At 48.7% G+C, this 24,192-nt stretch overlaps 1 protein-coding gene across 1 annotated transcript in view; it reads left to right on the top strand.

Annotated features, from left to right (window-relative positions):
- Map6 (microtubule associated protein 6) overlaps positions 1-23,064 on the top strand; it is a 71,403-nt gene extending 48,339 nt beyond the window's left edge. Inside the window, exons 2-4 of the mRNA XM_046442001.2 lie at positions 1,183-1,396; positions 3,605-3,801; positions 21,863-23,064. Of these exons, the coding sequence (XP_046297957.1) occupies positions 1,183-1,396; positions 3,605-3,801; positions 21,863-22,922 (1,471 nt within the window). The 3' untranslated portion in view covers positions 22,923-23,064. The remainder of the gene's footprint in view (positions 1-1,182; positions 1,397-3,604; positions 3,802-21,862) is intronic.
- The last annotated feature ends 1,128 nt before the right edge of the window (positions 23,065-24,192 follow it).

Raw genomic sequence — 24,192 nt, 5'->3', positions numbered from 1 at the left:
CACAAGTCTTAGCTGTGATACCCCATGACGTTCAGTGCATGCAGCTTCTTTAAGACTTATAAACACTGAGCCATTTCACAAAATTTTCATCTAAGTTGATTCGGTTGTTTCGGTTCTGGCACTGCTGTTTAAAGGGAAGACCCTTAAGATTCTACAGAACAGCTAGGCACAGTGGTGCACATGGGAGGAGCATGGGATGGGAATTGAGACCCTCCTGATTCTGTCAACAGCACCCACCTCGTCAGGCATCAGGGCTTCTTTTGGTCCTTTCCTCACCTCTCCTCCTCTCTCTCCACCTTCGTCAGGTTCAGTTGGCTGTCATGATTAGACTTAGGAACCCGGTGGCTCTACACACAGGCCTGGGGCTGGCCCCCAGGAATGTCGAGCACCAACCATAGTTACCTACCAAAGCTCAGGTCTCCCAGTGGCTTGGGAGGCTGAGGCAAGAGGACTGCAAATTCAAAGTCAGCTTCAGCAACTTAACGAGGCCTTCAGCAACTCAGTGAGACACTGTCTCAAAATAAAAAAATAAATAGGGCTGGGGGTGTGGTTCAGTTGGTTAAATGACCCTGGGTTCAATCCTTTGTTAAAAAAATTTAAAAAGGGGGACTAGGAATGTAGCTCAGTTGGTAAAATGCTTGTCTTGCATGCACAAGGGCCTGGGTTCGATCCCTAGCACCAAAAAACCACCCAAAACGAAAAAATTTAAAAAGGAATCTATAGAACAAAAGTTCTTCATTGTGAGAAAGGGGGAAGGAATTTGGCATTCATTGGTAGGCTACATTAGAGCTGGTAGTAAGCCTAATACATTGTCTCATTTCACAACTCTAGATTTGCACATAGCAGCATCCAATATCTGTTGAACTGAATGACTGCCTGGGCTGGGTGTTTTCAGCCTCATTTCAGAGACTGGGAAATGAGGTCTGAAGACTTGAATTGCCTGTCTGCAGTATGGAACTAGGAGGGAGCTCAAGCACTTTCCCTAAAGCACTACTGCTATTGCTACAACCTGGGTCCACTTGGCAAGAAAGACAACTGTCACTTGCCATGATCAAAGAATAGCATTAACTCTCCAGCCACGCTCAGTGCCACAAGCAATAATTGAGAGCTTGCTATGTGCAGCCCGAGTCAGGAGCCCTGCTTCCAGTGTTTTTTATCACTTATGTTTTCTTTGACCAACAGGAATGAATTCAGAGCATGGACAGACATCAAGCCTGTGAAACCAATAAAAGCCAAGCCTCAGTACAAGCCCCCAGATGACAAGATGGCTCATGAGACCAGCTACAGCGCCCAGTTCAAGGGGGAGGCCAATAAGCCAACAGCAGCTGACAATAAGGTCATGGATCGCAGAAGAATACGCAGCCTCTATAGCGAACCTTTCAAGGAACCCCCAAAGGTGAGACAGATCTTGTGGGGAACCCTTCAGCACAGCCTGGACTGGAAAGGTGAACTGAGCAGAGCTTGGGAGTGGGCACCGCAGACACTGGACGGCCCCAAGGGCTCCTTTCCTTTTTAGCACACTGAGACCCACAGGCATCTTCAACAGGAACCTTTGTTAAATTCAAAGGAAATGTTAGCTGTGGGGCCTGTGATCCCAGCTATTATTGAGAGGCTGAGGTTGGGAGGGTCATAAGTTCAAGGTTGATTGGACAACTTAGTGAGATCCTGTCTCAAAATCTTAGGAATAAATGAAAAGGGCTGGGGATGTAGCTCAGTGATAGAGCTCTTGCCTAGCAAGTATGAGGCCTTGGATTGCATTCCCAGCACTGCAAAAAATAAAATAAAATAAGGAGATGTTAGAAAGAACCATTACCTGAGATTAAAAACAACAACAACAAAAAACAACAAAAAAAAACCACCTTAAAGGTGGGCAGAATTCCAGAGAACTAGCTTCTGCATTTGAGAGATTCAGAAAAAAAGTAGCAGGCAATCTCACCTGAGCTGTAAATCCCTTCATCTAAAAATAGCTGTGCTTCTGCCCCCGCAGGGCCCTTCCCCCCACCCCATTCCATTCCAGCCCCTTCTTTTCCTCCCAGGTGTGCACACAGCCACCCTCTCATTCTTCCCTTGATAACACGCCATCCACCAGCAGGGTTCACTGTCACAGCACACCTGTCACATCAGCTGCAAGATACACTCTCAGTCATTAGTTCCTAAACAGTTTGTGAAAGTGTATTCGGGAGTTTTCTTACAACACTACCCTACCTGATTTGTATCTCAATGTGAATTCATACGCGAGGGAAGGAGGTTGGAGATGGAGCTTGCAAGTCGGAATCGCACATGCCAAGCAGCCTTATTCTGTGATGTCAGACCATATGGAATTGGGTACACATCATCTCTCCTGCATACGACAGCAGAAAACATCTGACAACCTAAATACCTTTAGAACCCAAACCGTCTTTTCTCTGCTTTTGTCCTAAAGTCTAGTACTCATGTGGAGTTTCCTAAGTGGCCAGGACCATTTTATAAGTAAAGGAATTACCCAACTCAGTTTGCCAGAAACATTTCAGGAAACCTCTCCATTCCAGACAAAACAGGATGACTGCTTACCTTCTTGGCAGATCAAGGGTGACTGAAAATCATAGGAACTCAGCAAGTCGATGTCTCACCCACAGATGCAGTGGGACCCAAGACATGGGGTTGGCATTGAACAAAAGAAGATTCCAGTGGAGGAAGGAGGAAAGATAGGGGAAATTAAATCTAGAAATCAATGGGCCCGAGTAGCATATCGACCCATCATGCTCAGTGGCTCCAGAGTTCTCTGAGAAAGAGGAGGCTGTGTCCTCAGAACAAGGGGGAAGAGTTAGGAGAGGGATCCCAGGGAGAGTGGATTGGGCTTGGAGCAGCTGCTCTGGGAGAAATTGTCGAGGTGGCCCATCAGAGATGTGGCTGGCCGTGCAGCCCCAATGGCCTGGTAAGGCTGGACACATCCCAGCTCAAAGGATCTCAGTAAGAACACTTCTCCATGTGCGTTCCCATCTCAGAAACAGGGGAAGGCCAGCTACTCCCAGCAATAAGCCACTGGGATCCTAGCATCTGACATCAGCCAAAGTTCATCTTGCACGAGTAGCTGTCCATCATGGTGGGCTGAAGCTCTGCTCCTCATGCCTCTTCAGCCTAGGCCTGGGGTGATGGAGCACCCCGCTCTGGGCAGAGGCTCAGAGAGCATTGGAAGCACAGGCTGACTCTCAAGTCCTGGCTGGAGGTGACCCACGTCCCTTCTCACATTTCAAGGACTACAGGAAATCATATGCCTGTGCCTGAGTTGAACAAGGTGATGAGGTATAATATTCCCACAGGGAGGGACAGCAGATGCAGCATAACAGTGACCTGCCTGCCATCTGGGGAGGGGGCCACCTAGGGAGGGGATAGTGAGTCCATGCAGCCAGAGAGAGTGCTGCCATAGAGACTAACCAGGGAGTTCAGACAGAGAAACCAAAAGGCCAGTGTCACTGGAAGTCCTTCCTCCACTGTGCTTCCCGTGTCAGACTTGCTCCCCGTTTTCCTTTGATTAATACTGTAATGTCTTCTTCTCTCTGAATCCTCTCTCCCACTCCCTCCCTTTGTGTTTCTGTATTTGCGGTCCGTCTGTCTCTCCATACAGGTGGAGAAACCTAGTGTTCAGAGTTCCAAACCAAAAAAGACCTCAGCGAGCCATAAGCCCCCGAGGAAGGCCAAAGACAAGCAGGTGGCGTCGGGCCAGGCTGCCAAGAAAAAGAGCACGGAGAGTCCCAGTGCCACCAAGCCCGACGACAAGGAACAAAGCAAAGAGATGAACAATAAACTGGCTGAGGCTAAAGAGTAAATGTCACTGCACTTTCCTTTTATTCTTCTCTCTCTCTCTCTCTTTTTTTTTTTTAACCAACAAACAAAAAGGCCACAAAATTAATTAGAGACTTCCCCTCTGCCTTGGTCCTGAGTGTTCCAGGAACTCTTTGGTTTTGTTCTTTTAGTGGAGGAGCCCTGGTTCACACACAGGGCCACGCCTCCTCCTGAGAGTGGCCTGCGTCACCCTCGGGACCCTGGGACACCAGGAAGCCTTGTGCACTGGCCGTGCCTCCCCCTGGGGACCATACTCAGCCAGCTCCAAGCCCACCTCCTGGTGGGGCTTGGAAATGTCTGCTGTAGGGTCTCTTCCTCCTGCTCCTCCCAAGCTCTGTGTCAACTGGTTGATTTTGAACTTTAGATGAAGTTTCTTTTCCAAAGTTTAGAGGGTGATCATGTGCTATAGAAGCTCAGCTTATGCTTCATGATTGACAACATTTGTGGAAATGTTAGAAACAAAACGAAGGAAAAAACAACCTTGGCCTTAATGTCAATGGAATGGAGTTGTCTGTTAACTTTAATCTTCTAGAATCTTCTGTTAGAAGTGTGTGCCTGTGTTTTGTTTCCTACTGGTGGGCTTTAAATTGTACACCAAGTGATAGATAGGCTCCTGGTGATGGAGACCAGGCCAGCGGTGGTAAAGGGTGGGTGTTGTAGGTGTTGTAGGTGTCATAGGAAGGCCACAGCTGTGGGAGGCTGCCTTCCCATTTGTCCTCGGCAGGCTGCCAGCGTTGCAGAGTGACAGGTTGAGGGCGACTAAGGATGAAGGGTTGAGGTGGAGGGAGAGAGGACTTAGTGCGTGCTTTCAGTTCCTGAGATGCCGCAGCGGCAGGCGTGGCGGTGCTGACCCTCCCTCACTGAAGGGTCTCGCTCTGCTCCACAGAGGCCAGCGGTGCCAGTGCTGAACTTCAGGTCGGGTGTTTCTGTGACACAGCCACAGGCTAGGAGAGGACCCTGTGAAATATCTGGCAGGTCTTTTTGACCTCATTGATGGAAATTTTAAAAAGCAGCTCTCAATGTATTCTGTGATGCGTGTCTATGTGGCCAAAGCCCCGGGGGAGGTGAGTGCCACCATAGCTGTGCTAGAGTTGTGTTGTAGGAATTAGGGAGTCATTGTGAAAGATCCCCAGTGCTTATGCGGGAACCCCAAGTGTCTACCAGAAAGAATATATTTGCAAATGTGAGGTGTGGATTGCTCCTGTCCTAGAAGGCCATCTTCCCCAGCATTCTGAATGGCTGGGCTGTGGCCAACAGGCAGCCTCTGCCCGGGTGCCTTCTTTTTGTCTTGGAGGAGAAGAGTGGAGGTCTCCCAGCTCCATACCTCAGAAGCCCCTCCGGGTCCTCCCAGGTTAGAAGCAGCAGAGCTCCTGGGCTCTCTTATTCTCACTGCCCAGGCAGCAAAGTGTCTGTGTTCTATTTTGTTTGTTGCGGGGCTGGTTGAGAAGGTCTTTGCAAACTAATACAGCATGTGCTACGCAGGCCTGGTTTTAATAAAACAGGAAAACCAGAAAGAAGAGTCTGTTCAGGCCACTGCCACCTTCCTTTCCCTCAGGGCGTGGCCTGTGAAGGAGAAGTGCCGAAGGCAGGAAATGCTGGTGAGTCCCAGCGCTTATGAATCACAAATTTTAAATGCCTATCCGGAAGTGACTGGCATAGATCTCTGTACTGTTTCCGGCAACTTGTTAGCTAATCATAAAACTTACCAGGGAACTCTAACAACTTGATCTAACTGTATCCAGAGAATTTGCAGATTGGTCATTCTCTTAAGATTTCAGCATTAGCCAGACACGTGGATGCTAGCTACAGCTTGGATTTCTCCACGGAGCATTTTGCAGATCCAGTGAACCAGAGTTTACGATGCACAGGGGATCATTCAGGGGTCACTCACATATCGAATGCCTTGTGTCAGCACTGTGCTAGACTCGGTAGGCAGTATAAATAAATCTGTCTCCACAGCAGCACAGCCAGAAGAATGCACCTGATGGTCCCCTATGTATAGTGGCTGAGCCAAGTTGGTGTTGCCCAAGTCAGGGTTTGCTTCAAGGGCCTCACAGGCTTTTGCAACCATTTTGCAGCCCCAGGGACTGCAACTCCTACCCTGCCCTGCCCAAGGCTTTAGATGACAGTATAATCTCCTTTTCAACCTGTCAGTGCCCCCTTCTTTGTCACACACCCACCTGAGAAAACTCTGTGGTTCACTTTGACTCTTGAATGTGTCACTTTCCTGGCAAGAAATTTCCTTTGATTTCTACTGTTTACAAATAAAACTCAGCCAGTCTCGTTCTATATCCTGAACGTACTGAACGAAACTGATTTTGGTTCCTCAAGCAGTGTTTGGTGTTGCCTTTCTGGAGGTGACCGAGCTTCCAATGCCTGTCCTGCTCATTTGCATACATTTCTCTGTGGTTGCTGCTCCTACCCCCAGCAAGAGGGCTGGGACAGAGACTTGGCCCTTGTCTGCTTGGCCCGCCTGCAGAAATCTCCGCAGAGCTGTGCGCTGGCTTCCCCAGCTCTGTCTTCTCTGCCCAGGATCCCGATCAGCCCATATAGCTGTGCCTCACTGAGGCAGACAGGAAGTGTCTAATTGCGATTTTGTGGCCTGGGTTTTGTTGCATACCACAGATTGTCTATGTAACGTGTAGCGCACACCTCTCTTGGTGCTATTTCATTCCCGCTGTTAGTAAGAGAATGACAAAAATATTCATGTATAGCCAATTGATTGTGACGTGCTTGTGGTCTGTGCTTGCTCAGAAAACAGACAACCGAACAGTTTTTCCAATTATAAATAAATGCTAAAGACGAACACCACTTTCTTGATCTTATTTCCTTGGTGAGGCCCAGCTGAGTAGGTGAAGGAAGCAACCTTTGGCATTTGAGCCCCTCTCCACGAGCTGTGCCCTGCAGTTGTCCTGGGCGACTCCATAATGCAGCTTGACTCTTTTAGATTGCCTCAGATACTAATTGCAAGCAGTCAGACTAAGTGTTGGGAAAGGCGAAGATGGACCGGGAGACGCACTGGCCTAAAAGGTAGCGTAATGTTTTGATCCCCTGTCTCCGGATGAGTGACCCCTGCGCCCCGCCCAGCCTTGCTGTGCTGGGAGGCTGGGCTCCGACTGCAGCCCTCCCTGTGAGGAACCAGGAGCAATGCTGGTTCTGGCCTTTCTCCTTGCAAGGGATGGCAGGCTTGTCTTCACTTGCTCATTTAATCTATGGTCATTCTAGAGGGTTCACCTCCAGGGGCTGGCTTTCCATTTGGGCACGGGGACTGCAGTCGTGTATGCCTATCGTGGGGGTGCCGAAAAGCCACCAGAGAGGCCCAAAAGAGGTCACGACAGATCAGGTAGTTGGGAGCTCAGATGAAGGACAGCTTTCTTCCTCTGGGGGTTGGGAGTCGTGGAAGGCTTTGTGGCAGAGGGCGCCTCGGAGGGTGGTGGGATATGGGGGTGCAGGGGGTGCAGAGTATGCAGGTGAGCAGGTCTGGGGATAGGAAGGTGGGTGGGGGACCAGGGGAGAAACTCAGTGCTAGGGCCAAGTTTTCTCACTTTGTTATCCTTCTGGTAAAGTGGGAGACAAAAGACTTCATTCTCTTCATTTTCAACATGTATTGATTGGATACCTTGTGTGTGCCAGGCACCGTGCTGGGCACTAGGGAAGCAGGATGACTGAGACTCTGCCTCTGATCACAATGGGGCATGAAGGAGGAATCCGTTCTAGCTGGTTCTGTGGATCAGGAAGGACTTCAGCGGATGGGTAGGTGTTGACCAGGTGAACAGAGCCGGGGGTGGCCGAGGCATGCCAGGCAGAGGGGTCTCTAGGAGCAAAGGTGTGGAGGGGTCACACCCCCCTGGGGGGAAGCTCAGGTTCGGTTGGGATGGGAGTAGTTCATTTGGGAGGAAAAGGGCAAAGGCTGGAGAGTGGCAGAGTTCAGTGGCGGAAAGGCCTGGTGCCATGAGACAGTGGCTGCTGACTGGGATCTCCATTTCACCCTCCCAGGTGGCGCCCACACCCCGCATGCTCCACCGCCATGCTTATCCCCCCTCCCCCTGCATTGGCAACTGCCACAGGTCCTCTCCGGCTCTAGGCTAGGAGCCCTAGGGTGGGGCTTTTATTCTATTGCTGGCCCTGATTTCTAAGGCTTTTTTTTCGGGGGGGGGGGGTGGAGAGGCAGTGGTAAAAATCAATCAAGGGTAATAATTTTTAAAAACCCATTATATATTTGTTTTCCAGATGATTAGAAAAATTCCATTCACCTGTCCACTTCTGTATGATGCAGAAAACGCAAAAACGGTTCAATACATGAAACAAATACATACTAGTCAGATCTCTTTAGATCAGTTAATGGGGAAAGACAAAGTAGGGATTGAGAGAGATGGTAAGGAGACAGGAGAGAAGCAGAGAGGTAGGAAGAGAGGCAGAAAAAAAGACACAGAAACACACACAAATAAGATACCGAGAAGAACCTGAAGAATAAGAGAAGGGAGATATACTCAGAACCCTGGGAGGGCAAGACCTGGGCACCAGGGAAGGCAGGAGGCGGAGGTCTGGCCTGCTTCCCTGGGTTGCCTGGTGAGCAGGGCTCCACCTCACACCTGCAGCGCCCCCCCCCACTCCCCACCCCACCCTGTGCTCCCGCAGCTGCCCGGAGCTCAACCTGCTGCTCAAGTTGCCTTCCTACAGCAGAAAACAAGCAACTGAAACCAGCAGTCTTGTTTTTGTTTTTTTATATTTTTAGTTGTAGATGGACACAATACCTATATGTTATTTATTTATTTTTATGTGGTGCTGAGGCTGGAACCCAGCATCTCACATGTGCCAAGCAAGCGCTCTACCACTGAGCCACAGCCCCAGCCTCCGTCTAGCTTTTTTTTTTTTTAGGTGGACACAACATCTTTATTTTATTTTTATGTGGTGCTGAGAATCAAGCCCTAAAATTGATCATTGTTTTTGCTAAATTAGTCATGAGCATATTTCAACTCTTCCTGCAAGTTTGTACATTCTTAGTGAAATTCTTCCCTCTTTTTCTATTTTCACTGGGGCTAAAGATTTTATAACCCATGTCTCACAGGTTTGGGCAGCTGTGTCAGGTCCCATGTCACAAGGGCTATGGACACCCTTAGCATGCCATCATGGTCACAAGGTCCTTTTACTGCTCGTATGTCGTACAGCAGTTCATGTTCTCAGGAGGTAGCCTAGGGACCAACACAGGTGAAGCAAGGCTCCACCCCAGCCCCACTGAGGCTGGCACTGCTGAGACACTGGTCTTGGAGGACACGGGTCAGGAGAGTCAGCTCTTTCAAAGGCAGGACAATAGACTCTCCTGAATGGTACCTGCAGAACTAGGCAGGCACCACCCACCATTGAGCACGCGCTTCCTCACGACACCCAGTCCATCCTAGAACACCCATAACAGGGAGAGCTAAGGCCAGCACCCTTGCACGCTTTAATATTTACTGTGTGGCTTCTGGCGGATGATGGTGGTGCCCTTCGGCGTCACCCTATTGGTGGATGGAATCTGTGCGTTGTGCAACGCTGCGCCTTTCACCAGCCTCTTTGAGCTTTGGTGCCCTCCTCTGGAAATGGAGGCACTAGTACCCGGCTCAGGGGAGCAGAGTGGGAAGGACATGACACGAGGGTGGTAGGACACAGAGTGGACACTAAACACAGCATTTCAGGCCCTTCCCCTCCCTTGATAGTACTTGGAAGGCAAGAGTTCCGTTTCTTGCCAATAGAGAAGCAGTACATATGAGCTTGCTGTGCATGGTACACACTCTAAAGAAGAACACTTCTAAAGCGTTCCAGCTATTGCATTACCGTGAGCCCACAGACTGAATAATGTTCTAAAATTTTTCATTTCTTGATTGCTTACAAAGCATTTCTTTCTGTTGTTTCATTGAGCACCCCACACCCCCACCCCGACCCTGCCCCACCAATGCTGTGGAGCATTGTTTCCCCAGGTAACAGATGGAAAAGTGAAGCTCAAAGGAAAGGAAGCACCAGGGGCCAGGTCTTCCCTTCCACAGACGGGGCTTTTTCTGCCCTCTTCTGAAGGAGGCTGGGCTGGCCTGAGGTGAGTCAGGTTTCAGACAAGTGGGACTCAGTGGAAACTGCACCTCAACCCTTCAGGACCACACTCTGGTTGGGCCATTCGCCCTCCAGCTGGCTTGCCCAGCACCCAGCACCCTCTTCAAATCCTCGAGTTTAGACACAAACTGAGGGAAAATAAGAATTGGATCAGGTCTTCACACACCACTGACTCAAACATCTTGACTGGACTGATCATTGTCTCAGTCAAATACACAGTGTTTTTCCTTAACTGATTAGGTGACTGCAATACGTGGTTAACTACAGAACAGAATGGTCCAACAGATTTTCATTCACCAGAAATACACTTGATACTAGAGATACCAAAAGAAAATTGTCATCCGATACCTGGAGTATCGGATGACAGGCCATCTTTTTGTGTTTTTTTATTTCAAACAGTGAAATTGAGCTTGAGTTTCTGCCCTCTGTCCTCATGTAAGTGGCGGCCCATCACTTGTTAACTTGGCATTGTATATAACTATCTCAACAGATGGCCCCAGACATCTTATCTGAGGCCAAGGGAATTTCAGAGGCTGAGAGGAATAAATTACTGCCACTGCTACTGGCTTAAGCTGCTGGAGGGATCTTTAGACTTGCAAATCCGACCATGTCACACCCTGCTTCCAACCATCCGTGGGCTCCTGGTGGCCTGCAGAAGCTTGTTGTTCTCTCAGTGCGCCATGCTGCTTCTCACCTCCATACCTTCCCCACGCTGTCCTGCCTGCCCAGAATGCCCTTCTCCTGCTTCTCACCTGGCTAACTCATCCTTCAAGACTCTGCTCAGGGGACTGCTCCAGGAAACCTTTCCGTACCTCCCAGGCTGGGTAAGATGCTCACTGTGTGTGTCTCCATCACAGAACTTACCATATATCCTGTGTCATCTGCTCATGTGTGTCTGCCACTGGATCACGTTTCCCCCAAGGGCAAGGTCGAGCTTCTTCTGTCCGTTTTTGTAGCCTATTTCCCGGCCTGATGCCTATTCACACAGAATGTCTTCTGGAGTATTTGTTGAATGGACAATGAATGAATGTGTGAATGACCATATTCATCCTGTGCCTCCATAGTCACCATGGTGCCTCCACAAGGCTTTATTCTGTCTAGTGACTTTCCCTGCTCATATGAAAGAGGTGCTTTTGAGATGCATCACAGCAATGGCAGAGCCTCTGTTCTAGCCAGTATACATCTGCACTTTATATAATTACTTTTTCTAAACAGACCTGATTTCATAAATTCATGAACTCTTAATTACAGGGTAATCTTAAGAGGTTACCTCATTCTACCCCCTGCCCAGTGCAGAGCCTTTAATTCTGTGATGACAGAAAGGCATTCTCCCTACCCCACCCCAGAGCCACATCCTAGAAGGAAGGACTCAGAATTAGAGCCAACAGTCCTGGTTCTAAATCCAAGCTCTGCTTTCTGCTAGCTGTGTGACTGCCACTGAGTTGATTTCTTTAAGCCTCAAAGAGGTGATAATAATAGTAGTCTCCACTGCTTTCCAAATCAATTCCTTTCTCAGGTTCAGGAAGTAGGAACTGGGCCGGCAAAGGATAGCATGTTACGGGAGCCTGGTTGTTTTTGGAGTCTGGGACAGCAAATAGGAAGAGTATTAGGATTAAGAAATTAGGAATGGTCCTAATCAGCTGGACTGTTATGAGAGGCTGACAGGGGTGGGCGATGAAGTCCTCTGTAAATGGGGAAGTGTCACGCTCTGTCAATACTTCAGTTCTTGCTGGCCATCACTGCCCAGTTACTTATCTCCCCTGGTCCCAAACTGTGTGGTAGCTGGGGCCACTCAGGGAAAATCCACTCCCTCTGCCATACGCTGGCCTGAGGTTAAGACCATTTAGAGATGCTCTTGCCACCTGCCTCCCCAACCCCAGCCCTTCATCTCTCTGGTCTCTTCTCCTTCAGCAGACCCTATAAATCACCTTGTACAGATTCCATTTTTGCAATTACATGTTCATTTGAATTGATCTCCTTTGGACACATGAAGCCAATTTTGATAGATTGCTCCAGATCCCATCCTTTGCTTTAGTGGGGAGAAGGGGAGGACAAAAATGGATTATTAAATTCCCAGGAGCACAGAATGAGACAAGAACTGAGCCATTTCTGTCTGGTGGCCCTAGTCCAGGCCCTTTACATTTTAAAAAGGGTCGTTAAAAGGATTATCAGATTCCTAGTGGCCCATTGAGACCATCAATCTTGCCCTTGACTTTGTTTTCTTTGTGTTAACACAACCAAGGATGCTTTTTATAATATCTCTGGTGCAACTGGGATTTTAGTTATTTATTCTTAGCAGATAAAAATTTAGAAAAAGGATTTAACAACAGTAATATAAGTAAATAGCAGGGCAGAAAACAGCCCCCCAACCCCCTGCAGACCTAGTACAACCCTTCCCCTGATCTTCACTAGAGCATTTCCTCCCGAGGGGACCCAGAGAGTAGAAAAGGTAGGAATCTGCCCCAGGTCTCTGGTCTGGCTTTTATGAAATGCAGAGTTTTCCAGTCTACAGGAAGGGATGGAACATTTATTTGGCTTTTAGGCATTTGGCCTAATTTCATCCTTAGAATAAAGTTAGAGTCCGTTGTTCTCCCCATTCACAGACAAAGAAATCAAAACCGAGTGATTAAGAACAAAGTCACACAACTTATAAGTGATGAGCTAGATTTGAAGCCAGGTCTGGGTGACTCTAGAGTGCATCCTCTGTCTGGTCCTTGGGCCATCACTGGGATTCCTGTTGGGAAAAAGGCACACATCCTCCTGAACAGGAGTCTCCTCGTTCTCTCCCAAACGTACCACTCCAAACACTCATTTGTGGAAAACGAGTCACGTGAAGGTCACAGATGCAGGGTTTGATCAGCACAGCTCACCCCCCCAACCCAACCCAGAATTAAGCCTTGTGGTGGCAATATTTGTCTAGCTGTGGTCCTAGCTACTCTTCTGGTGGTGATGAGCCACATCTGGAGGACTCTGTGACCCTAGGCTGGTAGACTGACTGGCAGCCACACAGGTAGATCTTGGATGTGAGTGGGGATGGGCACTCCTAGACCAAGAAGACACTGCCTTCTGGGGATGTCTTCTTTGCCAGGGGCAAAGTCAGCCAGGGTCGGGGAGTGGGGTGGTAGTGGTGGTGGTGTCGTGTAATAGAATTAGGGTTGAGGCGATGCAGGACTGGCCAGGCAATTGTTGGGGGCTTAGCCCCAAAGGATAAATCTCTCAGTTAATGCAACTGGGAGCTCTGATCAGAGACCTGTAGAAGTCACTGGCTCCAGCCAGAACTAGTCCGGGTCAGCTCATGTGGAACCCAGTTCAGATGCAGCAGACAAATTTGGAATCTCTGTATTTGTAGAGAATGAGCTCTTCAGTTAAGGTCCTGACGTTGCTGTGTGTTCCCTATGTGACCTTTGGCAACTTACATCCCTTTCTGAGCCTGTTTTCAAGTTCCGGAAAATGGATGAGAGAATGAGCTCCATCTGCAGCCTGATGCACTGTGAGAACCAAAAACCATGTTGTGTGTATAGTCCTCCTAGAAATCCAGAAAGACACAGAAAAGGCTGCTAAGGTACAGTGCCACCTGTAAACGTGATTGTCAGCAGTTGATCTTGTATGAGTGTTTTTTTAGACCACCTACTGGTGCCAGCCCAATGCTGGAACTTTCTGGATCTCTACTATATTCCATGGCCTAGCACATAGTAGGCACTTTAAAAATATTTATAGGAACATTTTGTTTGAAAGGAAGAAAGCAAGAAGGTGAGAAAAGAGAGAAGGGGAAGGAAAGAGGGAGGGAGGAAGGGAAAGAGAGAAGCAGCAGACGTGGGGGTCCCTGCCCTTGGAGCACAGACCAGAGGCAGCTGTGAACCAGTTGACAACTGAAGTGAGGGAGCAGCTGGGGTGGGGGCCTGTGGGAACACTGGAGAAGCTGGGGGCTGGGTGTCAGCAGTGGTCCCACTGAGGAAGTGGCCCTGGAACTGAATCTTCAGTCAGTGAGGGGGACTTCCATAGACAGTGGGGCGGTGGGTGGCTGGCAGCCAGCTCTGCAGACCTGAGAAGCAGCAGAGTGGCAGAGGCTGGTGAGTGGGGCATGGGGTCCAGGGCAGAAGGGTGTGTCCTGTTTGGAGATCTCACCTGCAGTGTGGCTTTTAGTTCTGGGTTCATACTCCCAAGAGATGGGAACTAACAGAGACAGGTTATGAGGGCGCCAGGTGAGACAGTGAGGGCTCTGGAAGCCAAGTGTGCAACTATTGTGACGCTTGTGTTGCACAGAGAGGCCAGGAATTAGGACACAACTGCTGCCACTTTAAATTTCTGAAAGGCTGTCCTGAGGCAGGCAGCAGGGTGTCCCCAAGAGGGTGGCTCCAGAGTTCGAGGCCTGGATCAGGGCAGGGTTGTGCAGAGTGGAGCTGCAGGGAACACAAGTTTCTAGAAGTTCAGATCTAACCAGTGGTCACCAAGGAGTAGGCCACCTCACTGGGGCAGGTGCCAACCCCAAAGACAGCCCAGCCAGGTGACAGGGGACAGCAGCAGAGGCCCAGAAGGCCCCACTGCCCCCCGGCCTGCCCTCTGGTTCGGCTCTATGGAACTGTGCTTCCATGAAACAGAGAGGGAAGACTTCTCCTACCAAGGATGTCTTTGTCCCTTAAAGATCCGTTGGAGTCTCTGAAGAGACACAGGCTAATAGGGGCTCAGGGGCAGGGCTGGGGTGGCACCTGGTGCTGGGGGTGGCAGGTGTTTGGAATGTATGCTTAACAGTCTTTCTGGTGGCTGCTCAAGGCAGAGCCCAGGTCTCATTTCTGTGCTCCCAGCCCCAAGCCTAACACAGAGTAGGGATTTACTAGATTTTGTCCAATGAATGGATGAAAGAAAAAAATAAAAGAGAATAAAGAGAAAAAGTCACATACATACCAGTCATTCAAGACTTGCACTCGGGAGGCCAGGTACTTCTGTCAGCCAGATGCTGCTAGGTACTCAGGACACAGAGAAACAAAAAGAGCCCCAGAGTCTAGCAGGAGAGTTAGATAACAACCAAACAACATGTCAATTACTGAAATAGAGCTCCCACAGAGTCCTGTGGGGGAGAGAGCGGAGAGAGCTTCTTGCCTCTTATAGATCCTTCCTAAGAATAATGAGCCTTCCAATCCCCCAAGGCAGTGTTCCCATCTCTGGGTTAGGAGTTTTGTTTGTCTCTAACAAACAAGGGCACATGTGCAGGGCCCATGGAGGCAGGCAGGCAGGGAACAAAGCCATGATATCACCCTGTCTGGTACCCACTTCCTGGGTCCACTGTGGCATCATTGGCCTGGTCCCCACTCTTCCTATTCTGACCATCTTTGCTCCAAGTGAGTGTGCTCACTCCTTCTACCCTCTCCCTGAGGCTGGAAGGCCAGTGCTTTCATCTGGAGCTGACTATGCATTTGCTGTGTGGCTGTAGGAGAGCGACTTGCCCTCTCTAACCAGATCGCTAAGTCCCTCTTTGGGCCTACCATTTACTAAACAACCTGTATTCTAGGAGTCGCTCTGCAAGCACTCAGCTAATCCCCTTTTGAAAGATAAGGAAACTGAGGCTTGAAGACTAGTGTGGCCATGATGGCCACCTTGTGGCTAAGGAGCTAGGTCAACATTAGAACTCGGCTCTACCATCCTCTGGCCAGTTGGTGCACTTTCTCCTCCAAGAGGTTACTTTTAATATCACGTGTAACAGTGTATGTTAAAACATCTATCACAGGTCTGGCAGGTAGTTATTGCCCAGTTAATAAGTGTCTCTTTCTTCCTTGGGGCATTTCTACCCTGCGGAAGGCAGAGGATTCTAGGACAGGGCCCTGTGCTAGGAGTGCTATGTAGTTCTGGGCTGCTTTGATAGTAAAATAGGAGACGATCTGGAAGGGAAAAAAATACACACGGGCAGATTATAGGATCAGGATTGTATGTAACAACAGCAGTCAGTGGGAGGCAATGCAGGCCTTTCTCCATCACAGAGCCCTGTGATGCTGCTCTGGCTCTGGGAAGCAGAAATCAAATGTCAGTGTGTGTGTCCTTGGGAGGCCTTAACTGTCTCCATGGAAACAAGAAAAGGCAGAATGTGAAGTATCTCAGACTTAGGATGTTTCGCCTAATCTCGGAAGGCTAAGTTTTACAAAGAAGTCAGAATCTGGCACAGAAAGCAGAAAGGCATGCTGGACAGGCACTCTACCCTAGCCCAAAAGGCTCTTCTTTATTCACTCATTGGAATGTATTTAGTCTGGCCTCCCTGGGTCAGGGACAGTTTTAGGTACAGAAGATACAATGATGTACAAAATGGACTTGGTCCCTCCCCTTTGAACACTTCCATCTAGTAGGAGAAACATTAATCCAAAAGAATATAAGAAATCGCAAAGCCTGGTGCAGGGAGCACGCCTGTGATCCCAGCAACTCAGGAGGCTGAGGCAGGAGGATCGTGAGTTCAAAACCAGCCTTAGCAACTAAGTGAAGACCTAACAACTCAATGAGACCCTGTCTCAACATAAAGTATAAAAAAGGGCTCAGTGGTTAAAGGCCCCTGGATTCAATTCCTGGTGCCAGGAAAGAGAGAGAGAGAGAGAGAGAGAGGAAGGAAGAAATTGCTAAGAAAAAAGAGAGAAAGGAATGTTTCAGGGACAGGAGAGCTGGCAGTAGTGGGGCCACCACCGACTGTGGGCTCAGGGAAGGTCCCCCTGGGCAGCGCTCCAATGAGCAGACATTAATCAGGTGAGGAGGGGACAGGAGAATTTCCCAGGAGACACAGCATGTGCAAAAGCCATAAAAATGGGAAGGAGCTGGGCATGCTGAAGGAACAGGGGGGACCCTGGGGGCTGGGACACAGGAGCCAGGGAGGTGGTGGGAGCAGGCTACTCAACTGGATGACCACGAACAGACCTTACTCTTTATTCTTTGTGCAAGGAGAAGCCACTGAAAGGTTGGTTGTGAGCAGGGAAGGGACAGGACCAGATTTGCTTTCTTGAAACATTAGGATCTCAGTGTAGAGAATGCATTGGAGAAGGGCCAAGATGGGACCTGGGACTCCAGTTAGGAGGCTGTGGACAGTGGTCTAGAGAGTGGACGGCATGGCAAGGGAGGTGGTGAGATAGATGGGACTGGAGGTCGCAAGAAGGAGGTTAGGCGAGCGTTTCAAGGGAGAGGGAGATCTCACTCTGGATGACTGGGTTCTTGGATGGGGCCAGGAATAGAGGATAAACTAGATTTCCGCAATGATAGTCAATCTTCCTGTTTGGATTCCTTGTTCTAGATGCTGTGCTGGGCAATGGGGCTGCAGGTGAGGAGTGTAGCTCCTGCCTTTGGGGAACTCACAGTCTGCTGGGGGAGCTGCCTGGCAGCTGGGGCACCCAGGAATGTGGAGGGAGACGGCACAGCGGTGCTGCAGATATACACACAGGAGGAGCTTGTGAGGAGGTGGGACCCAGGCCAAGCCTTCAAGGTCAGCCAGGGCTTCTTCAGGGAAGAGGGGTGGAAGAGGTGACCAGGAGGCAGGAACAGCAAACACAGCACAGAGAGACTGTAAACAGCATGAGAGGACAAGGCAGGGAGAAGGGCTCAGAGGAGGGCTGCCTTCCTCCATGCTGCATGAGGGTCAAAGGAGATAAACTGTTCTTGACATTACCGTGGGGACGGACTTATTTGTGTAACACACCTGAGCCCTCTACACATGCCAGGAATTATGACTTCAGATGCCTGCCTAACGGGACCCTCTGATCCTCTGTCCTAACAATTAGCACTTTTATCGTTATCCCCATTTTACAGGTGGGGAAACTAAGGTCTGTGTGGTTGGGAAATTGCCCAAGCTCTCAAGCAATGAGCAGCACAGAAGCCAAGTTAAACATAGCTGGTCTTTCTCACTTTTGAGAGGTCAGTGCTGATAGGGCGCCCAGGATGGGAGGTAAAGGGCCTGTATCCTATGCAGTCTTCAGAGTATCTGCAGCTGGCTAGAGAATCAGGTTCAGTTAGGCAAGTCAGCCATGCCCAAGGACAGCTGGCCTGTGGCTGAGAAGGGCTGACTCCAGCCCACATCTTCTAGCCAAGTTCCATGCTCCCTTCCACTCAGCACTGCGATCGCAGCCCCAGCACACTGGAGGAGGTGGGCATTTTATAGATGGGGAGACTGGCAGGGAACTGTGGGGCCAAGTGGCAATAGTCAGTGTCAATGAGGTTTTCATGGTGCCCCTGAGGGCAGTTTTGTGCATAGGAAAACTTGTCAAGGCCATTTTGGTTTTAAAAAAGAATGCTTAAGTGAGCTGGGGATATAGCTCAGTTGGTAGAGTGCTTGCCTTGCATGCACAAGGCCCTGGGTTCAAAGCACCACAACAAGAAGGAAAAAACAAACAAAAAAAAAGGAGTAAGCAGGGATGCAGGATTAAAAAAGAATGCTTAATTTATAAAAGTAAGAAAGTAAAAAATCCAGTGGGATGTAACAATGTCTGTTAGGAAGAACCTTATTTATAACTTAATTCAACTCCCCTAAATAATTTAAGTTAAATTATAAATACTTTAAAATAAATGGAGCATAAAAATATGTTGGGTATCAGGTTGTCACAAAAGTCCCATTATTGTTTTTATAGCTGTCTTATATTTTTCAACTTTAAATTACAAGTCTCATTTAATAGATCAATGGCTTGCCTAGACCTGTGCAGGAAACAGCCTGCCAATCTGTCACCAGCAGGGCCAGGGCAAAGCCAGAAGCTTTTCTTCCCCAAAGTGCCCTGAAAACATGTCGGTCCCATCTCCCTTTCCTTCTATCTCATCAGATGCCATGACGGCAGCTGGTTGAAGGGTTTAATGCTATTTACTTTCTTCTCAAGTCCCATCCACCAGAATTTTCGATAGTACAAAGAAGTTGAATTTTGCTTTTCTCAACATGAAGAAAAGTTAAAAGAGTTTCTGCTATTTGGTCTTCTTACTTAAAAGATCCAACATTGCTTATTTTAAAATTGCCCAACAAAGGGACCCATTGCCAGGCAAACACTCTTACGCCTAGATTTTATTTCATGATAAAATATAGGAAGTAAATGTTCAGGCTTTCATGGTAAGTGGCAAAGGGTTTGTTTCGAGACAGAGCCTCACTATGTTGCCCAGAATGGTCTGGAACTCCTGAGCTCAAGCGATCCTCCCATTTTAACATACCCAGTGGTTGGGACCCAAGCATGTGCCACCATGCCCAGGCACCAAAAGGGTTTTAATTATTCATTTAATATCCTGATTATATTACAAACTTCCTTATAAAAAGAAAAAAGTACATAAGAAAAACTAAAATAAATTATCATTCTAACTTAATTATTCTATTACATGATCACAAGATGAATCTATTATTCTAAGATGACAAAGTATCTTAAACATTACACATAGTTTCAAGCTAAATCAAAGCAGATTTTTCCTAAAGTTAATACAATAAAAAGTTAACAGTTTGCGATTAACTTATCAGTTCTAATCTTAATTCTAAACTATCTCATGATTAAAGACATTTAGCTACTAAGGGAAAGTATTTACTAATCAAATCAATACAAGGTTATTGATCCCTGCAATTTTGGGGTTAGTGTACAGCTGGCTGAGAGTGCTTATTAGACTGAGGTTTCGGGGGGTGTCATGGGAGGCAATGCCACAAACATCCAGAGAAACTCTTTCCTGCCCAAGGCTATAGCTGAGGAGCCAGGCTTGTTTATGATCTCCATGCCAACAGGGCACTCCCATGGCCTGCCAATGGGGTAGTTCTGTAGCCCAAGCCCCTGAGATCAGGCTTAACCCTGGTCACCATCTTTTGCCCCCTCTGAGCTTTATCACCCCATCAAGAAGACTGTGCCCAGGTCACTAAAGGCCTGAGAGGATACCTCTAATCGATTCCCTGCTTGATTCTGTTCTGAATTCAGTTTTTCATTTTCCTCTCTGGCTAGCTACCAATGACTAGAATGGTTTTTTTTTTTTTTTTTTTTTTTTTTTTTTTTTTTTTTTAAATATTTATTTATTTATTTATTTTAGTTCTCGGCAGACACAACATCTTTGTATGTGGTGCTGAGGATCGAACCCGGGCCGCACGCATGCCAGGCGAGCGTGCTACCGCTTGAGCCACATCCCCTAGAATGGTTTTAATATCATCTTTGGATCCTGCATACTCCTGGCTCTGTCCTCATGGCCAGTACAACTGCGCTTTGTGCTGAGCCAGGAGGCCTCCTTCAGCTCTCCCAGCTACTGTGATACTCAGAGACAGCGAGGGAACTGGACAGACAGACTGCCTGCCACAGTGGACCCCGATGACAGGGGTCAGCCCCTAGGCAGCTTGAGATGCCAAATTCAGTGAAAACCTTCTAGATCACGACTTAGAAGAAGAAAAACAGCCCAAATTTGTGTAATTTTACTTCTAAGCACATAAATAGAAAAAATAATCATAAAACTGCTCAATCCTACCTTGGTACCAAGCACTCTGTGTGCAGAACTCTATCATCACAAACTTGGGAGGAATTTCACTATTCCCAACCAATAGATGACAAGGGAGGCCCAGAGAGATTAGTCCATAATGAGGTGAGGAAGCGTTGCCAGGTGGAGGTGTCACTGGAGCAGCTGCAAGAAGCAGGTAAGACTATTCCTGAAAGCCTGGGAGGACCTGTGAAGATGCTGACGTGGTTCTAAGCTCACGAACCTTGTGGTGAAGAGTAGAAGACTAATAATTAGAGCTCCCTTGCACTGAGCACCTGCTCTGTGACAGACCCTGGAGCAGGAAAGACCACAGATCAATCCCAGGGCAGAAAGACCCAGACCTTAGTCCCTGGTGTCCCCTCACTGCCTTCTTCACTTGCCCTCTCTGGACCTCAGTTTCTTCATTTAAAATCTAGAGTAATAAAATCCTACCATGTGCTTCCTAGGGCTGCCGTGTTCTGAAATGAGATATGAGAAGTGATTTGGAAGGCGTCATGTGCCCAGGGGTGCCAGGGTCTGTGGCGCCAGTTGAGCAATACCTCTCTTGAGTGGTGGCTTTTAGTCTGGCCTTCGAGGAAGGGGTGAGAGCTGGCCAGGCCGGAGTGTGGCAGTGTTTGTCACATGCTCTCTGCAGGTGGGTGAGTCAAAGGATGGGGAGGTGGCTGCAGTGAGGACTCTTGGCTACAGGAAATAAGTCCAAAAGCTTTGGAGCAAGAGAGAGCAAGGGTTCAAGGAGAGTAGAGGAAATGCAAGTGGGGACAGAGGGAGGGACAGGCCCCCCCTCACTGCCTGAATGGGGAGTCCCAGCCAGTTGCCTACCAGAAGTGGGGTGTGGTGGGAGTGTTGTAGGAAATAATGGGGTGTACTGTCTCTAGAAAACTGAAAAGCAATAATGGAACTAGTTAAAAGTCGATCTAGTTTGTATTATTATCATGTGCTTACCATTCTAAAAAATATTGGTAATAAGTACTTTTCCCTTTACGGGGGTGAGAAGGAAGACATTCCTACTACCCCCTTTCATGTTATGTGGTGACCCCTTGCCCTTCCCAGAAATCAGCTCTTAATGCTACAGGGAGAAAAGAAACTTGGAAGTCCTTGAAAACAAGGACGGAGTGGTCCAGCCTGTAGGGTCACCTGAGTGGAAGGCTAAGATGGCCCCAGGATGGGACCAGCAAGCCTCGAGGGATAAGTAGGGGCCTGGGTGGAGTTTGGGCTGGACTGGCTACTGGGATGCCCACTGGACGACTCCAAGTCCAGCTGCAGTACTGCCGTTGTCACCCAGGCACTGTCCCCTGTGCCACGTGCAGGTTATAATCAATTGGCAAACACATTGATTGACTGGTTCCTGCCCTTCACCCACCCCACATTTTTCACTAACACAGAAATCAGATTCTCCTCCTGCCTCACCAATAAGGACCGCCCTGCCCAAGCTCCACTAGGCCAAGTTTTATCAGGCAATCTGTGCTCTGCCTTATCCCTGGCCCAAGTTCTGTCCTCACAGTGACCACCTTTTTCTCCTTTGCAGGAGCCCAGTCCAACCTGCCGGAGAGACACATAAGAATCAAGGTCCTGTAGCCACAGAGGCAGACAAGGATCAAGGTCCTGTGGTCCCAGGGCTTCTGAAAGGTCAAGGCCCTGTGGTCCAAGAGCCTCCAAAGGATCAAGGTCCCATGGTCCCAGGACCTCCAAAGGATCAAGGTCCTATAGTCCCAGGGCTGCTGAAAGGTCAAGGCCCTGTGGTCCAAGAGCCTCTGAAGGATAAAGGTCCTGTGGTCCCAGAACCTCCAAAGGATCAAGGTCCTGTAGTCCCAGGACCTCCAAAGGATAAAGGTCCTGTGGTACCAGGATCCCTGAAAGATCAAAGTCCTGTGGTCCCAGAACCTCCCAAGGATCTAGGTTCCATGGTCCCAGAACCAGCCAAGGACCAAGGTCCCTTGATCCCAGAGCCTGTGAAGAACCAAAGTCCTATGGTTCCAGCTAAAGTTTTAGATCAAGGTTCCATGGTACCAGCATTTCTGAAGGATCAAAGTCCTGTGGTTCCAGCACCTGCTAAGGATCCAGGTCCCTTGGTCCCGGAGCATCAGAAGGATCAAAGTGCCATGGTCACAGCACCTATAAAGAGTGAAGGTCATATGGTCTCTGGGCCTGGAAAGAGTCAAAGTTTAGCAGCCCCAGAGCCAGTCAAGGGTCAAGATGTAGTGGTCACTGAGCATCTGAAGGGTCGTGATTCTGTGGTTATGTCACCTGTAAAGGATCAAGGCCCTGTGTTCCATGAGTTTATGAAGCACCAAGACCCTATTATCCCAGCACTAGCCAAGGATCAAGGTCCTATGGTCTCCGAGCCTCCAAAGAATCAAGTCCCCATGGTCACTGAGCCTATGAAGAAGCAAATTCCTATAACCCAGATGCCTCTGAAGGATCAAGATCCTCTGGTGCCAGCACCAGCAAAGGACCCAGGTCCTACGGTTCCTGAGCCTCTGAAGACTCAAGGCCCCAGGGGCCCTCAGCTGCCCACTATCTCACCTCCACCCCCTGTCATGATCCCAACTGTCCCTCATGCAGAATATATTGAAGGGTCCCCTTGATGCCCCACCCCTTGATGTACCATCAAAGGAGCTGGCCGTGGAAGGGCTCCTCCCCTCCCGGGGCAGCGAAGACACAGTTAATCTGCATGAAACGTGCTGTATAGTCTTGCTGAAATCTAATAAAACTGGTCCTTCTGGTTCAGCAGTGTCTCCTTCCAGCTCTGTGGGGGAGGGGGCACATGCGTATACATGCCAGTTTGCTCAATAGCGTATACTCTCGAAAGCAGGCAGGCAGGCCCACCTGGGCCAGAGGAGTCTAAGAAATGCCCAGTGTTTAGCTTTTGTGGCTTTTTGGCCAAAATGCCCCCAAAAGAACAACTTAAAGGAGGGAGAGTTTATTTGGTACTCACAGTTTCATAGATGAACCACTCCATCGCTCTGGGCCTGAGCACATCATCAGGGAAGGACCCAGCAGAGGAAAGCTGCTCAGCTCATGGAGGGGTCAGGAAGCAGAGACAGAGGGGGAAGGGGCTGCAAGGAAGACCAACCAGTCTGGCCATGCCCCCAGTGACTCACCTCCTCTAGCCACACCCCACCTCCTATGGTTACCATCCAGTCAGTCCATTCAAACTAGGAGGGACTGATTAGATTACAGCTTTTGTAATCTAATCATTTCACTTCTGAATATTCCTGGATTAACTGCAGCTGCCGGGTACCTCATATCCAAACCATAACTTCTAGTTCCTGTGAGTTATCAGCATGAGATGGGAGTGGGCAGGTGATGCTAGGACATCAAGGACAAAATCCCTCATGAAAATGATCAAGACAAGCCAAGGTTCAGAGCCCATGGAAGCCTAGCAAGGGCTACCAAATCCCAGCAGGCTGAGCCCTGGATGGGCTAGAGTTGGAGCCTGCAGATGAAACAGGATCAGGGACACAGCTTGGCCCAGAGTAATGCTGGGTGATAATTATTTGTCACAGACTCCATTTTAAAGCTCACACAAGAGTTAAACTTCTTGAGAAAATTAGGCCTTTGATCATGAGTGTCAGGAGACTACGGAGAGCAGAACCTGCTCTGATGATCTTCATTCAATATCCATGACGGCTCAACCAGGGGCTTCTAAAAAAAAAAATGCCTTGAACCTGGTACAACAGCACATGCCTGTAGTCCCAGCTACTTAGGAGTTTGAGGTGAGAAGATCACTTAGGCCCAGGGGCTCAAGGGCAACCTGGGCAACAAACAAGACCCTGTCTGAAAAAAAATTTTTTTAACTGGGTGTAATGGTTCAAGCTGGTAATCCCAGTGACTTGGAAGGCTAAGGGAAGAGTA

This window comes from Marmota monax, unplaced genomic scaffold (assembly GCF_021218885.2).
Source record: "Marmota monax isolate L192 unplaced genomic scaffold, Marmota_monax_Labrador192_F-V1.1 WCK01_AAM20220418_F8-fsc00068, whole genome shotgun sequence".
Classification (NCBI taxonomy): Eukaryota; Metazoa; Chordata; class Mammalia; order Rodentia; family Sciuridae; genus Marmota; species Marmota monax.
This window is presented reverse-complemented; position numbering and strand designations above follow the sequence as displayed.